We start from the raw sequence: 17,500 nt of genomic DNA on the forward strand, positions 1-17,500 counted from the left end.
CTGTGACAGTTCGATGAATCAAAGTAGGGCTGGGCGATATATCGAGATTTTAATATATATCGATATATTTTCAAACACGATATGGTACGAGACAATATCGTTTATATCGATTTAAATTTTTTTTTTTTTTTTTTTTTTACATTTTTTTTTTTTATGATTTTGATCTTGCTTATTTTGTGACAAATTGACTTGAATGTTTTATTTGAGATTTGCACAAATGTTTTGTTATTTGCGCAACTGTCAACCTCAGTGGAAAAGTCTGCCTGTTACTGTCTACATTGTATTAATTGCACAGTGTATTTTAATTTAATTGTTATGCAGGAAAGTTATATTTGTTTTATTTTATTCAAGAAGCATTTTTATTCTATATATGCAGGCAGTTTTATTTTTATTTCATTTGTTTTATACATTTTGATATGTGCAGACCTCTGTTAATAAAGGAACCTGTGTGACATTTGGCACGAGGCTTTGTATTAAAACTGACTGTTTTTTTAAGGGTTTGCCTCTGAAAAAAATGAAGCTAACAGAGATGCTATGCTATAATGCTTTGGGGGAAACCCCAATTAAGGCACAGAAAAAATATCGAGATATATATCGAGTATCGCCATTTAGCTAGAAAATATCGAGATATGACTTTTGGTCCATATCGCCCAGCCCTAAATCAAAGTTTGTGCGCGTGTAACGGCAGGAAACCTTCCCATCGTACCGCCACCTAGAGGCCTGCAGAGACCGTCCAGGGATCCTCCGCCTGTTTACCTGCTGCTGCTTCTCAGACACTTTTAGACCAGAGTGTGGACAAGTAGTGTGGAAAGGAATTTAAAAAAAGATCCCTGCAAAAACAAAAGGGCCTCTGATGTCTGGTTATCCTTCACCATCAACTTCCTTGTGACTCTAAATCTGTTTTTCTATTTTCTCACAGCTGTGGACGACAGATGAGAGACCTATCCCACACACACACACACACACACACACACACACATACACTCCACACACATACCACACACAAGTCACATGTCATCTCAAACAGACGGGATAAGTTTTTTACTCTTTGAACACGTGTTGGAGCCACCTGTAAAATTAGCACAGACGTAATAAATGCCCAGCACTCAGAGTGTAATTAACTCACACGCGCACACACACCTGTCAGAGTCCTCCATTAAATGTTCTCCTGTTTATCAAATCAAGAGCGTGGAGAAACCTCCTCTCTTGTCAGTTGACACCGATAAGGGATATTTGTTCTATTTTAGACTAAAGATGAAGTATTTTTTCACTCATCTTAGTTATTTTAAGTCCAGCAGGAAAACATTTTTTCCTTTAAAAAGCCCTTTGAAAGCAGCTAAACGCGCCGAATGTCCTCCGTATAATTACAGCACGGGGCTGACGGAGGGTAATGGGTCGCTCATGAACACTGGGGCAAAGCGACGGCCTGGCAGGCCGAGGGTGGAGAGTAGGAATGGGTGATATTTTACCGTTCACGATAAACCGTCAAAAGAATTCCCCACGGTAAGAATTTGTATCTCACGGTAAAAACGATACATTCCTGTTGATGACGTTTTTGTGTAAAGCTGATTTATGGAAGGAAGGAAGGAAGGGAAGGAAGAAGGAAGAAAGAAAGAAAGAAGAAAGAAAGAAAGAAAGAAAGAAAGAAAGAAAGAAAGAAAGAAAGAAAGAAGAAAAGAAAGAAAGAAAGAAAGAAAGAAAGAAAGAAAGAAAGAAAGAAGAATAAATGAGCCTGAAAGAAAGAAAGAAAGAAAGAAAGAAAGAAAGAAAGAAATGAGCCTGAAAGAAAGAAAGAAAGAAAGAAAGAAAGAAAGAAAAGAAAGAAAGAAAGAAAGAAAGAAAGAGGAAAGAAAGAAATGAGCCTGAAGAAGAAAGAAAGAAAGAAAGAAAGAAAGAAAGAAAGAAAGAAAGAAATGAGCCTGAAAGAAAGAAAGAAATGAGCCTGAAAGAAAAGAAAGAAAGAAAGAAAGAAAGAAAGAAAGAAAGAAAGAAAGAAATGAGCCTGAAAGAAAGAAAGAAAGAAAGAAAGAAAGAAATGAGCCTGAAAGAAAGAAAGAAAGAAAAGAAGAAAGAACGAAAGAACGAAAGAAAGAAAGAAAGAAAGAAAGAAAGAAAGAAAGAAAGAAAGAAAGAAAGAAAGACAGAAAGAAAGAAAGAAAGAAAGAAAGAAAGAAAGAAGAAAGAAAGAAAGAAAGAAAGAAAGAAAGAAAGAAGTTTTGCAGTACAGGTGTACTAATTTAATTGTTTTTTATTAATTCAATTTAATTGGTGTAGTTTAGTTAGTTTAGGTTTTTTTATCGTCATTTTTATCGTTATCGGATAAATGCCAGAAATGATGGTGATACATTTTTTAGTCCATACCGCCCATCCCTAGTGGAGAGGCCTCTCAGACGGCGTCCTCCACAGAGAGACGGAGCGCTCTGATGGACAGAATGAGTAGGGACAGATGGAGGCAGAGACAGCTATGATCTAAACGGCGGAGGTAAATTGCCGGCGGGTCCTGTGCACTGCCGGCAATTTTTTTCCTTTAAAAAGCCCTTTGAAAGCAGCTAAACGCGCCGAATGTCCTCCGTATAATTACAGCACGGGGCTGACGGAGGGTAATGGGTCGCTCATGAACACTGGGGCAAAGCGGACGGCCTGGCAGGCCGAGTGTGGAGAGTAGGAATGGGTGATATTTTACCGTTCACGATAAACCGTCAAAGAATTCCCCACGGTAAGAATTTGTATCTCACGGTAAAAACGATACATTCCTGTTGATGACGTTTTTTGTGTAAAGCTGATTTATGGAAGGAAGGAAGGAAGGGAAGGAAGAAGGGAAGAAAGAAAGAAAGAAAGAAAGAAAGAAAGAAAGAAAGAAAGAAAGAAAGAAAGAAAGAAAGAAAGAAAGAAAGAAAAGAAGAAAAGAAAGAAAGAAAAGAAAGAAAGAAAGAAAGAAAGAAATGAGCCTGAAAGAAAGAAAGAAAGAAAAGAAAGAAAGAAAGAAAGAAAGAAATGAGCCTGAAAGAAAGAAAGAAAGAAAGAAGAAAGAAAGAAAGAAAGAAAGAAAGAAAGAAAGAAGGAAAGAAAGAAATGAGCCTGAAAGAAAGAAAGAAAGAAAGAAAGAAAGAAAGAAAGAAAGAAAGAAAGAAAGAAATGAGCCTGAAAGAAAGAAAGAAATGAGCCTGAAAGAAAGAAGAAAGAAGAAAGAAAGAAAGAAAGAAAGAAAGAAAGGAAAGAAAGAAAGAAATGAGCCTGAAAGAAAGAAAGAAAGAAAGAAAGAAAGAAATGAGCCTGAAAGAAAGAAAGAAAGAAAGAAAGAAAGAAAGAACAAGAACGAAAGAAAGAAAGAAAGAAGAAAGAAAGAAAGAAGAAAGAAAGAAAGAAAGAAGAAAGACAGAAAGAAAGAAAGAAAGAAAGAAAGAAAGAAAGAAAGAAAGAAAGAAAGAAAGAAAGAAAGAAAGAAAGAAGTTTTGCAGTACAGGTTGTACTAATTTAATTGTTTTTTATTAATTCAATTTAATTGGTGTAGTTTAGTTAGTTTAGGTTTTTTTTTATCGTCATTTTTATCGTTATCGGGATAAATGCCAGAAATGATGGTGATACATTTTTTAGTCCATACCGCCCATCCCTAGTGGAGAGGCCTCTCAGACGGCGTCCTCCACAGAGAGACGGAGCGCTCTGATGGACAGAATGAGTAGGACAGATGGAGGCAGAGACAGCTATGATCTAAACGGCGGAGGTAATTGCCGGCGGTCCTGTGCACTGCAGCGCGAGGGACATCGTCAGGGGTTACGGGCCGGTTACCGCCCATCACAGCCGTGTGCCCTGATCACCCGTGACAGCAGGCGCCTTTGGCCTCTTCGGGACCCCGGTGACCCTCGGAAAGAGGCCCAGAGTGAAGCTGGGTCAGCATGAATGCCAGAGCTGTCGAGCAACCGCTGCCAATGAAAACCACGCTAACGTTTCACATCTGCGGTCTGAGCCGGCCTCCAGTCACACAACCCAGGCTCCCCGGCAAAGTCCAGATGTAGAAATCAGCCGGACACAACGACTGAGCTCGTTTGTTGGGGCGGTCACTGTTAATTTGAATAGCTGATCATCATGTTCCACCTATTGATCTGGCATCGGTTCCTGTCAGATACCCCGCCCCGTTTATCTGCCACCATGAGAACAGTGGCTCATAACTACTGCAATAAATGACCTCTAATGCTCTCTCCGTTTGGTGTTTGTGAGGACACGGGATAGCTACACAGAGATGGGCATCAATAAGACTGGGGATGCCTGAGACCTTTGCACAATGCGGAGCTTTGAGAACTGAGGAGAACATTTCCTTGCGTTGTGGGAGCATTTCGGTCAGAGAGGAGGGTCTTCTTTGCACAGTGGAGCGTTAACCAGTGATCCCCATCCTGGCCGGAGGCCCTGGAGACCACGAGGGTCCTGTGGTGACTGCAGCCCTGGCCCATCCAGTACGGTTGGGATTGTGGGCTGGGGGCTGGGCGATTTTGGACAAAAATAAAAATCCAGATTTTTTTCTCTGAAAACCCGATTTTCGATTTCGATTTTGATTTTTTTTGGTAAAACTACAAAAGACAATGGAATAAATTGTTTCAAATATTTTATCTTTATTTTAAAGAAAAATAGCAAACACATTTCCCTATTGGGGAATGAAGTGCAAGTAAATCCTCCTTGAGTTTAGTAAAGTGACAACATTTACAATTTTCTTGACCAAACAAAGATGACTAGACGCATGCAGCCAGCTGCAAAAAAGGAAAATCGATTTTCCGATTTTCCTTTTTTAACATCGATTTTGATTAATAAATCCGATTTAGATTTAAAATCGATTAATTAATTGCACAGCCCTAGATTGTGGTTTCAAACGCTCTGTTAACGCCGGCGTGAGAAAGAGATAGGGGTAAGAACGTCATCCTTCATCAGTGACAAACTGATAGTTTCAATTAGACAAATCAGATAAAAATCTGTTTGAAATCCAGATGAAAGCTCACAGCTCAGTCTGGACTTCCATGGCGGTCGAGTAACCGTGCTCTGTTCTGTTGTGACAGGAGCAAAACAGTGATCAAGCCTTGAGGAAATCTCCCCGTTCGGCTCATCTCCGAGCGTGAACCCGGCCCCCTCGCGATCTCCGTTGGCGCCCCTGGTCCTTTCAGCTTTACATGGCCTCTTTCCCTCTTTAGCTCATTTCCCTTCTCCCCAACTTCCCACCCGCCCGTCCTCCCTCCCCCGTCTCCCTCGTTAGCTCTCTTTCGTCACTCTCTCTGGCCCCTTTCCCTCCTCATTCATCTCTCTGCCCGGCTCTTCAGCTCACGTAATCATGGCGCTGGGTAGCTTTTCGGGGCTGCAGGGCCACACTGCCGCAAACCATCCATCAGCCTCATCTGCTCTCAACCGGAGCAGCATTGTGCACGACTCGTGCACAAGCGAGCGGAGGAAGTTCTCTGCAACGACAGCGGCCGCCGTCACAAGGTCACGCAAACATATCTGTTATTGGTGCATGAGAAACACGTTGGACGTGGCGGTCCGGGATGAGACATCCAGCGTGGAGGCATAATGTCAGAGCTGCTTGGATGTAAAGGGAAGTATGTGTGTGTGCATGTGGGGGGGGGTGGGGGGGGCTCCAACATATTCATCCAATCTAGGTCTCGACTTGGCAACACAAGCTAATCCAATTGGTTGAGATTCAGATCCGTAGCATTGATGCAAGGGCAATTGTGAGGAGAAATTGAGGATTAAACGCTGCTTAATTAATTACGTATTGAGTGCTCACTCGAAAAGACTAATGAAATCCGCATAGTGAACTTTTCTAAAGCAGCGACACACTCCAATGGATCTTGGACAGAGCTGTCGTGGGGGGGGGGGGGGGGGGCACTCAGACTAAGATAAAAAGATGGTGAGGCCTTCACACTGAGTTGCTCCAATGCTTCAGAGTAAAAGCAATCGTGGCTCCACCTACACATGTCTCTGCAGACGTTTTCTCTGTGTTAGTCTTTAGCTCTTGTAGTTCACCTGCACGAAACACACCACACAGCCGGTTCAGAGCTGCAAACAGAGCGCTCCAGAGAGGCAATTAGCAGCGAAAAGGGATACAGTCCGATGAAGAAGCCGCTTGCACTCTCCCCTCTCCGAGCTACACATTAGCATTTTGGCCGCCTGTGAGGGAAGAGGAGGAGGCAGCACAAAGGGGGGAGGGGGGTCAAGGCGCGAGGATGTCTGTGGAGGGGAATATGCAAGAAAATGGGCTTTTTCCAGGCTTCCTTATTCCTTACTCAAACTGAAGTTTCTCAGCGCTCTTTCGTTTCTGACCTCCGGGTGGAAGGGTGCGCCTGTTGGCACAGGGGAGGGGGGGACCGGAGGTCTGTGGTGACGGGGCACTGGTACTGGTACAGATCCACGTGGATGGAAGGGCAGCTTCAGCTGCAGGTGGCTCCAGAGGTTCTCTTCTGTGTGTTTGCACTTTATTCAACGCCGACACCTCAAAACTAGCTGTGGGGAATAAAATCAGTCCTGAGATGCAGGGAGGATCCACAAGTGATTCTGAGTCGTTTTCACAGTCTGCAAAACCTGTTTATCCCTTTATGAACTGATATATGGTATCGTCCCCGAATCTAAACTGTTTTATTAATCAAATATACTGGAAGCAAGTTGTTTGGATCATTGACAACTTAAACTCTTCACTGAGGTCCACCTCCTCCCAATGCATTTTCAAAAAAAACTTAAAGGAATTTTTACTTTCCACAGGAACCTAATTTACTTTCTCTACTCGACCTTTGATTTTATCGACCTTTAATTATTTATTCTTTCTCATTGTTCTGCTTTTGTCACATTTTTTGTTCTTTCTTTGTGTTTTTTACTATTAGTTGTTTCAAGTACTTGAATTCCTGTTGCTATTGATCTTGTCTTTTGTTGTTGTTTAGCTCATGCATGCTGTCCTGCTTGTCCTTTGTTTTGTTTTTTTGACAGGGGTGGAACCTTGTACAAGTTCGCTATAGAACTTCGTTCCCTCCTTGCGCAGTGCTTCATGCATCTTTTTGTGCTAAATTAATAACTCTAAACAATCAATTTTCCTCAAAATGATCAAGTCATCACCAAGTAAGAAAAAAAGATGCCTTAAGTTACATCTAATCATGACTGAATCACAAGGTACCCGGAGTTTCCCACCCTCATTCAATCCCCCGGAGATGTGTCCACGTTGTGCTTCCTCATGCATGCTGTTTATTAACCCTTGCATGACCTGGTCTCCCAGACTCCAACCCAGCGAACTAAGTAAACACAAGCTCATCAATATAAGATCGCAGTGTTTTGGGCTGGCGGGGTCTTTGCCGAGGGCAAACGGCGATAATCGACTCAGTGTCTTTCCAGCTCTGATACACAAACACTCACGTGCATTATCTAATGATCTGTTTGGGCCTCCGAGGGTGTGTGATACTCCTGCTCAGTCAGATAGAAAACATACAGTAAATATAAAAAAAGTGAAGAAATGAAAGCATTCCTTATTTGCTCAGTGAGACCCCTGAGGAACCCGTTAAAACCCAAACCCGGCGAGACCTGCCTGTCACTCACACAACCTGCATCTATGTTACATTAGAAACAGAGACGCCAGCGTAAATCAAGGAGAACAGATGGAGCATGTTGCATGTGTTTTAAGAGGCGGCTCGGCAGGTATTTTTTTCGGGAACTTGTGGACATTGAGAAGCTCGGAAAGAAACGTGCAGAAGGAAAGCTGACCTTTTATAGGGCGATCAGTTGCTGCCTGGATATTTATTTACCTGACTTTACAACAATGCAGCATTTCCACAAGAAGCAATTGTTTCATCCTCTCCCTTCTCCCTTCTTTCTCTTCCTCCTCTCCACTCAGAAATATGGCCTTCCCACTGTGACAGCTCACAGATGGCAATGGCAGAGCCTCGCAGATGGTCCTAATCTGCAGCTCACCCCCACCGGCGCGACACAGATGGTTCAGTCCACCTCCCATGTTTCAAACCAGGGGGCCATTGCAAAAAACCCCACAGAGCTTCCTCCCAGGACGGCATTAGTGCATCACAAGCAATGAGCAGGCGAGGTCACACCTGCACCTCAGGACGACACGGCTAATCGACAGATCTACCGATGCTGACTTTGAAGAAGCTATAACTTGTAAGGAGCTTTATAATCATCATCATCTCAGAAACTTTTCACTGGAAGTGTAGATGGACATTTTTTAATATTCTAATATGAGAGCAAATGGTATTCAAGGATTTGTTCTTTGGAATAAGATTTTTAAAATCTTCTAAAAGACATGCAGAGTAGGGAATGGGCGGAATGAACTAAAAAATGTATCACGATAATTTCTGGCATTTATTCCGATAACGATAAAATGACGATAAAAAAAATACCAATTCAACCTCACCTTTTTAACCTATAAATCTATCACCACATTCAGTCCTTTGGAGCCCCCAAAACACTGCTCTTTCTTTCTTTCTTTCTTTCTTCTTTCTTTCTTTCTTTCTTTCTTTCTTTCTTTCTTTCTTTCTTTCTTTCTTTCTTTCTTTCTTTCTTTCTTTCTTTCAGGCTCATTTCTTTCTTTCTTTCTTTCTTTCTTTCTTTCTTTCTTTCTTTCTTTCTTTCTTTCTTTCAGGCTCATTTCTTTCTTTCTTTCTTTCTTTCTTTCAGGCTCATATCTTTCTTTCTTTCTTTCTTTCTTTCTTTCTTTCTTTCTTTCTTTCTTTCTTTTCTTTCTTTCTTTCTTTCTTTCTTTCTTTCTTTCTTTCTTTCAGGCTCATTTCTTTCTTTCTTTCTTTCTTTCTTTCTTTCTTTCTTTCAGGCTCATATCTTTCTTTCTTTCTTTCTTTCAGGCTCATTTCTTTCTTTCTTTCTTTCTTTCTTTCTTTCTTTCAGGCTCATTTCTTTCTTTCTTTCTTTCTTTCTTTCTTTCTTTCTGGCTCATATCTTTCTTTCTTTTCTTTCTTCTTTCTTTCTTTCTTTCTTTCAGGCTCATATCTTTCTTTCTTTCTTTCTTTCTTTCTTTCTGGCTGATTTCCTTCCTTCCTTCCTTCCTTCCTTCCTTCCTTCCTTCCTTCCTTCCTTCCTTCCTTCCTTCCTTCTTCCTTCCCTTCCTTCCTTCCTTCCTTCCTTCCTTCCTTTCCTTCCTTCCTTCCTTCCTTCCTTCCTTCCTTCCCTTCCTTCCTTCCTTCCTTCCTTCCTTCCTTCCTTCCTTCCTTCCTTCCTTCACGTACGTTGTGCGTCGATTTAATGCAGAACCATAAATCCGCTTCTACACAAAAACGGCATCAACGGGAATTTATCGTTTGTACCGTGAGATGACAAATTCTTACCGTGGGGAATTTTTTGACGGTATATTGTGAACGGTAAAATATCGCCCACTCCTAATGCAGAGATATACTGTTTCATCTGGACTGATGAAATACGATAAATGAGGAGTCCAGACAGACTGCTAAATAAAACTTGAAGCTACTTCCTTGATACATAAAACTGGCAGAAGAAACAGCATTATAGTAGCGAGCTGGCCATCACTGGCTGGCTCGCCAATTTACATTCATCTGATTTACGCCAAGCTGCTGTGTACACATCTCCAGTATTTGTTAATTAAATTTTATTGGCATGGCTCAAATATAAGCCCTTGGACTCTGCCCGTTTGTCCTGGTGTTGATGGCAGAATCCTAGAAATCATTTATGTCTCTTTTTCATTAATTGACATTTATATTAGTGTTAATTCCCATGAAAAAGGGTCCCAACTTTTGCATGAAGTTTGCATCTTCACTGAGGATTACGGATTAACTAATGAATTAATGATGGATTAACCCTTTCCTGTAAGTAGATTGCTTTGCTTCAACGTTCACATCTTGCCACGGGTCTGATTGATACTTACAGATGATGTAGTAATCTTTCCCCTTGAAGAACTCCAGCCCCCATAGATTTGGGCTGAACTCCTGAAACTTCAGGGTGAACTTGACATCCTGGTCAGGTTTGACACAGTTGAGCAGCGGCGTGTCAGCCTTGGTGATGGTGCAGCTCTCCAGCTGCTCCTTGGGAACCATGTACACCTTGAAATACTCCACGCCGTCCATCACCCCGCCGTCCACTCGGGGGCACACAATGTCCAACTTATCCCCGATCTGGGGGTACAACACCACGCCTTGGCCTGGAACAAATCTGGAAGGAGAAGACAGAATGTAGAGGACAAAAAATCTAATAAGTCATCCATTATTTATTGTGGATTCTCCGCAGAGCGTTTCTACACTTATAGTCAGCTTAATTATTGATGCGATAATTACTGATTGTTTCCATTAAATTTAGATGATAAAGAAAAGAATGAGGTGTGTGTTTGTGGTGCAAAGTGACCTGATATCTAGAGATAAAATCATTTAGCTGTTCTGCATCGCTGTAAAGACTGAATAATTAAGCAAATGAATGAGAGCACGGCAGCATTCTTGGCAGATACAGAGAAACAGTCGCAGCATCGGCACACTACAACAGAATATGACATCAAAAAAAACGAAAAAAGAAAAGAAACAAAAGTAGAGTAATGGTGTGTTTTAGTCAGCAACTGGAGTCTCTTTAGAATTCCAGAGTCTGCACTCACACACATCTGAAGTTGGAGCATGAGTTGTAGGTGAATTCTTTAATTTATCCGCTAAATGAATTTGTCCCACTTTTTTGCTATTCGGTGTTAAAAGTAGGTTCCCAGGAGGCTTTTTATAGCCTGCTGTGAACACTTGTGCATGTAAATAGACAGGAATGCATAGCAAATACTAATACTAATGACAACTGATGGGTGGGGGTTGGATTGAAATGCTAAAACCCACCCATTTAAAATGACAAGAATAAAGAGGGTAACAGCTCGTCACCGTGAAAAGCTGGAGAAAAAAAATGACATAATTTGAAAGTCTAACTTGATAAATTATGTAAAAATGATGAAAAATACCAAATAATTTACTGATTGTTTCAGTCTGTTGGAAACGCTCTGCTCACCTTTGTATCTTTTGGATATTTTCTGTGTTTTTGCTATAAAACACTGATTTAAAGAATTAAAGAAACAAAACTTTAATTCACTGGTGTGGATGCTTAAAGGATTTTTAAAAAGATACACTAACATTATGGGTATTTCCTCAGGAGCCATTAGTTGTTAGGAAGTCCTGTTCCTAAACTGCGCTGGCAGGATCGTTTCCAGACCTGGTTATTGGATGTTCTTGGATAATCAAACTCTGAGACTGATGGAACTCCCAAAAACGCTGGAATATCCTTTACACATTTGTTACAACCCGGAACCTCGATGAGAAGCAAGAAGTTCAACGTATTTGTTCCCTTGATTGTGACAGGAAATATTAAATCACTGGTAAATAAATAGATGAGCTCGAAGTCGAGGAAACACCCGGAATATCAGGAATTATGTTTCAGTGTCAGTGAGTAACAATATTAAAACTACTAGGCCGTGGACGAGCGGGGAGAATACAGGGGGAAGGACTGCAGCGCTCGGAAAAACAAACAGCACAAAATATACTGTTGCTCTGTTTCAAACGACAGAAAATCAATCGGATTATTTCCTCACATGCTTGAACGGCCAAATATCACGCTAATTATTCTTACTTGTTTATTTATTCATTGCAAATTGATGCTCTACTCCATAGTGTATTTACCTGTTTATTAACAGGTAAATGCAGTAAGGTTTTACGGTTTTAAAGGGCAGTTCTGTCGCACTTTAACACAAATAAATATTACACATGAATATCCTTGTAAGAGATGATTTATGCCACCACCCCGAACGTCTCATTTAATGTTGCATTTACAGCCCAGTTTACATACATATATATATATATATATATATATATATATATATATATATATATATATATATATGTGTGTGTGTAATATGGGTGTTTGATTTCAATATGACAGTGCTGAGTGAGTGAGTGAGTGAGTGAGTGAGTGAGTGAGTGAGTGAGTGAGTGAGTGAGTGAGTGAGTGAGTGAGTGAGTGAGTGAGTGAGTGAGTGAGTGAGTGAGTGAGTGAGTGAGAGAGATGGAGATGTCAATTTCCCGACGGAACCTCCCAAAGGAATTAATAAAGTTGTCTGAATCTGAATATATATAATATATATATATATATATATATATATATATATATATATATATATATATATATATATATATATATATGTACCGTATACTGTACATACATACAGCACAGGAGCAGGAGATTCATTTCTAAAGCAAAGACATAAAACAAAACAGCTCCCAACAACAGCTGGATGGCACGCGACCAGAGATAAAACAGCTCATTTCTAATTAACAGAGAAATAAATAAAACAGTGCAACAACAACAAAAGAACACGCACGGCAGCGTAAAAGCAGTAAAATCCTGCCTTTTCTTCTTCTGCAGCTGACACACGTACAGATGCAGACAAACACATCAGCTCTTTTACTTCTACATCGGCCTCTTTGCTTCCGGCAGGTGTGTGATAGACACGGGCACACATGCGCCTGCATCGCGGCGGCTAAGTAGGCCGTGGCGATGTTCTTTACTCCCCCTCTCCCCCCCCCCGTGCCACCCCGAGGATACACTCAGCTGTGGTACATTGTGTCCAGTGACAGACACAGGAAGTGAAAGAGGCAAAGGGTGTGTACTGTACGCCTCTGCTTTGTAGCACCATCTGGCATCTTCTTCAGCGTGTCTGCAGGAGCGGGAGTGTTGACGGAGATGAGTGGATGGCACCGTGTTTGAAAGACCTCAAGGGCTTCATCTATTCTGGAGCTGCGAGTGTGTGGAAGGGCTGGAAGCATTTGTGCGTGCGCGTGATCAGGCGCGAGCGTGCTCACGGAGCGGCGAGGGCCGTACGGCGTACGCATGTGCTCCCCTTCAGATATGTGAACGTGTTTGATCCAGGTGAACCTCTGGATGACACCAGATGACAACTTCTATCTTGTTTGATTCTCTCAGGGGAGTTTTAGTTTAACGAGAGCATCATAGTTTTAGTTTTTGATTTATTGACTTGACAAAATAATCAACAACAGAACAAAAATCACTTATTCTTTATCTTTAGTCATTAGGTTTAGAGTTAGAGTTAAAAACAGTTTTAGTAACGTGTGAATTTTACATGCAATTATATTTCATGTCAGTTAGTTTGGCATTGTTAGTTTTAGTTTTATAAAAAATATTTAGTTTTAAGTTAACGGGGTTATTTTTTCGCTGTTAGTTTTAGTTTTAGTCTCGGTTTTCGTTAACTGTAATAACGTCACGTGGTCAGAGGTTTTGAAGTTGTGGATTAAAAGTTCCATCTCAACAAAATAAAACATTTTACTGACTTAAATTTCAGGATTTGAAGCTCTCCTTTCTTTGACATGCATCTGGAATAATAACGTTCTGACAAATTAAAAATATTAGAACGACAACGACATTAATCATTGTCTTAAAGATCTTAAAGAAAAATCTAACTGTCAAATGTTGCAACAAGTTACGGTCATGAAAATAAAAAACACTGTTCAATGGAAACGCCGTCCCCCTGCAGCGGTTCCTTCATCACAGCTCCAAAACTGCTGCTTCTGTTTTGTGAAAACGTGGATGGACATCCACCTTGAGGCGTAGTAAATGCAGCTGGCTCTGAAGTTGGACACTGGTACCCCGATCTAGGACTGTGATGTCACAGAATACTGCAAATTTGGACCAATCAATGAAAAGTGTCTGCCATGTTTTGTGTCAGGGTGGCTCCCCGACGCCCAGGTAAAAGATTAATTATTATTCGGTGACATTTGATGACAAATGTGATCAACAACCCCTGCGACGCGAGGACGAACGCTGCGTCACAACCCCTGCACTGCCTCCACGAACGACGTCTCTGCAGGAGTACGGCTGCGAGCGCGAGATCAAACAAGATTAAACCTTCCCAGAGCTAATGCACATTTACAGCTGCATGAGGAAATGTCGTTCTGGCATGTCCTCATCTCATTTTGTCTCACACACACACACACTGTGTGTGTATTCTGCGGCTTCCTCCTGGCACAATATGAGATAATATGAAAGGCTCCATCCTGTTTTTTCTCTTGCTCTCTTTTTATAATTCAAAACTGAGATCTGCTTTCGCCAGGGGCAAAAACACGAGGCTTTACCCCCACCATCCTCTCCGTTACACTGTTGTATTTTCGCCAGTTGATTTACAGCAAAGTGCTGCATAATGAGAGCTTTCAATAAATGCTGACAAAGGAGGAGGAAAACAGTTGGACGGTGGCTTCGTGGATGAGCTGCTGAGGGGCCGATTACGGCCAAATACGAGCGGGGCTGGATCGCCCGGGCCAAAGACAGCACCGAGGAGGAGACGGGAGGAGTGATGGAGCTCAGCACCGCAGATGTGAGCGAGCTGGACGACAGAAACAAAGCAAATTACAGCTCCCATCTCATGATTGTAAATGTATTCGACCCCCCGCCCACCTCCCTGCTTTAAGGCACACTTGGCCCTTCACCCGTTCCTCAAACACCCCCACCCTCATAAATATTCCTGAACCAAAGAGCCCGGAGCACTTTCAGCACAGATCGGGCCTTAAAAGCAGTAAAAGGCAGCAACAATAAAACGTCAGGTGACGGCTGATGTGAGGAAACACATGGAGACAAGCTCTTCATGAGGTCCGAGGGGGGAAAGTGGAGCGTGTTCATCACCGCATTTACTCATTTTCAAGTTGGCTTCCTAGACGAAACACGGGAACGTAAAACTGAGGGAGATACAGTTGACGGGAAGGACGGACATGGCCGCTACCGGCAGGCCCTCCGACTGTCTTCCTAAAGGTCCCGCAGGACACACCGTGCAGCCGTGCAGCCGCGCAGCCGCTGTCAGAGCCACGAGGCCGTTCTTGTTGACCTGAAGTCGATCAGAGATGAAAGAGAGATGTGTGTAAGGTTACACGAGACTAGTTAACAGCTGATATGATGAAAAAACTAAATCATTTACTTTTGACGTATATTCGAACTGGAGACTTATTTCTATTCAGTTCAAATAAAGCGTCTATTACAACACAAGTTGTCTCCGGGATGTTCCCAGAGACATGAACAAGCAGTTATTAATAAACAACAGCAGGTAAAAACTCCCCTTTAAGAGGAAAAAAATATTATATCTGATGTAAAAGTGCAAAAACAGTAAAAAAAAAAACAAAAAAAAACCTATCAAATCATTCAAATAAGTTAGAGAAGATGATGATTGAACAAAGGAAGACAAAGTCGTCCTGCAATACCACGTTGTCCCTCTAGAGATGCACTTCATTAACGTTCTTGCTCCGCTCTGTCCTCATATGGCCAGAATTGTTATTACAGAGCGGCTTTAAATGCTCATTTTAACGGAAAGTGCAACAATGGTGCAAAAATAAATATCTGCGTCATTCATGGTACAAATGTGTCTTCGCTTCGCATGGATGCAGTTGTTACGGCATTGGTTAATCACACCCCCGTCTCCGGCCGATGAATCAGACACGATCCATCTTTGCGGCCGATCCTTCACTGTTTGAGCATCCGTGGTTAAAGTGGGATGTTTGCTGTGTAAAACAACCTGAAGGACGGACGGAGCCTCTGGCTGCAGATGCTCCACTCTGACCTTTTTTTGATGTATCATGCAAATACTTCACTATTTTTGGGATTATTTGTAAAAATAGCTGGCGAATGAAAATGCAGGATTCATCCATCACACCAAAACATTGATAATACCAACAACCGGATAGAAGAACATGCACACACCTGTAGACCTGAAATGATCTGGTGAATTATTAATGTTCAGTGTGAGCTCACTTCTCTCTTTGAGTGAACAAGGGATGAAAACATCCGACTTTGCCGGCAGCCTCGTTTGTCAGGCAGCATCTATTTTGCTAGTCCCCTTTCTTTACCTTTATGTTTGCGCTCCCTCTTTGAATGTATGTGGAGGGTCATGGGGGTAAGAGAAGGTGTTTGGGGCATAAGAGACATGAAAAAGGAAGAGGGTTGTGCATCTCCTTCCTGAAGTCCGTCTGTCTGGGATTTCTCCTCCGTCCTGCTCTCCTCTCAGGTTCTCCCACTCGAACCTCCGGACTGTTGGATCAGACTAACGAGAGTAATCAAAGATGGCCGAGAGGGGAGGGTGGGCATCTACCGCGGATCGGGAGCAACAGTTTTTGAAGGGATTGCAGATGCAGCACGAGGATTCATTAAGGTTGCAGACAAAGGACGGGGACTAATCCGGTCGCAGTCCTCTCGCCCTCTCGCCCTCTGCCGGCTGAAAGGACGGAGGTGGTCCCCCCCTCCGTTTCCCTGCGCCCCCGGCCCACTTCATGGCCTCCCTGGTTCTGCCTGCTCTCCGCCGCTGGCCTCCACCTTTCATCCTGTAATCCAGGCCGATGGGATCTGAGCGGGCCGAGACGTAATTACTCCCCCTGCCCCGAGGGAGCCGGCGCTTTCTTCCGTCTTCCCTCCTCCCCTCTTTCATTTCTCTCTTTTCTTTCTCAACTTGTTCTTTTAATACACATTCATTTCTCTCATTTCTGTCGACAGTAGCCCAAACAAGTTCTCTGTGACCTCTGAAACGAGGTCACAGAGGCCATCTAACCCAATATATATCTGATTAAAACAAGGAAAAACAACGTCTCACATCACCCAAGTTAGCTGGTGAATGAGACTTGTTTAATATAATGGATTAGATGAGATTCATTATCAGCCTTTTGTTGACAGTTTGATCAGGGGCTAGCTAGCTAAAGATGTGATGCTGCTGATGCTGCATTATCTGAACCCAGACACCTCATCTGGCTAGATATTAATAATATTTCTAGAGTAGGATATATAATACTTGACTTAAACAACCAAAAAAAGAATTATGATAAACTGAGGTTGGTTAGCCAGTAAATCTGACATGCTAAATGTACGCTAGCTCGCCCATATGCCAGCTAGCTCAAAACAGTTTCAGTTAACTTCTGCTTTTGTGTTCGATACAAGAAGTTTGGCCGTATTTGGGTTCAGCATGTTCCCCCGGCTCCTTTCCAGCATCGATTATAAATCATTCTCACCGTTGTAGAACATTCCAGTAGTTCATGTAACTACAGGGCGGGGCCTGGCATCCCATAATGGAAGTTTCTTTTTTAACCCTAACAGAACAACGCCTCAAACATCATCTGATGTTTCCAGCTCCATTTCGCATTAAAGAAATGTGCGAGCCATATTTTTTTAATGCAGCTGTGTTTCAAAAACAAGCCTCTCCCTCACAAAGGAAGACGACGGAAAGGTTTTACAAAGATCAGGGACTTCTAGGAGGTGAGGGCCAGGGCAGAGAGGGGCGAGGACAGTCAGCACACAGCCTCATCAGCCGTTCACCATGGACCCCCCCCAGCTCCCCTCCCGCTACCTTGCCATCCTTCCACGTTCACAAAAGGACCCAGAGAGGTGCCCCCGTCACTGCCCGGTCACAAAGGCCCTTTGGGGCTTGTATGTAATCTCTTAATGAAGTGCAGTGTCGGAGCGGGAGCGCTCCTTTTACACGAACCATGTAGAGAAGGGCTCGCTTTTGTTT

The 17,500-nt window shown here is 42.4% G+C and overlaps 1 protein-coding gene across 1 annotated transcript in view; it reads right to left on the reverse strand.

The window, feature by feature from the left end:
• efnb2a (ephrin-B2a) overlaps positions 1–17,500 on the reverse strand; it is a 32,734-nt gene that overhangs the window by 10,538 nt on the left and 4,696 nt on the right. Inside the window, exon 2 of the mRNA XM_061724075.1 lies at positions 9,863–10,146. Within this exon, the coding sequence (XP_061580059.1) occupies positions 9,863–10,146 (284 nt within the window). The remainder of the gene's footprint in view (positions 1–9,862; positions 10,147–17,500) is intronic.

The sequence above is a fragment of the Cololabis saira genome, chromosome 6 (assembly GCF_033807715.1).
Source record: "Cololabis saira isolate AMF1-May2022 chromosome 6, fColSai1.1, whole genome shotgun sequence".
NCBI classification, from domain to species: Eukaryota; Metazoa; Chordata; class Actinopteri; order Beloniformes; family Belonidae; genus Cololabis; species Cololabis saira.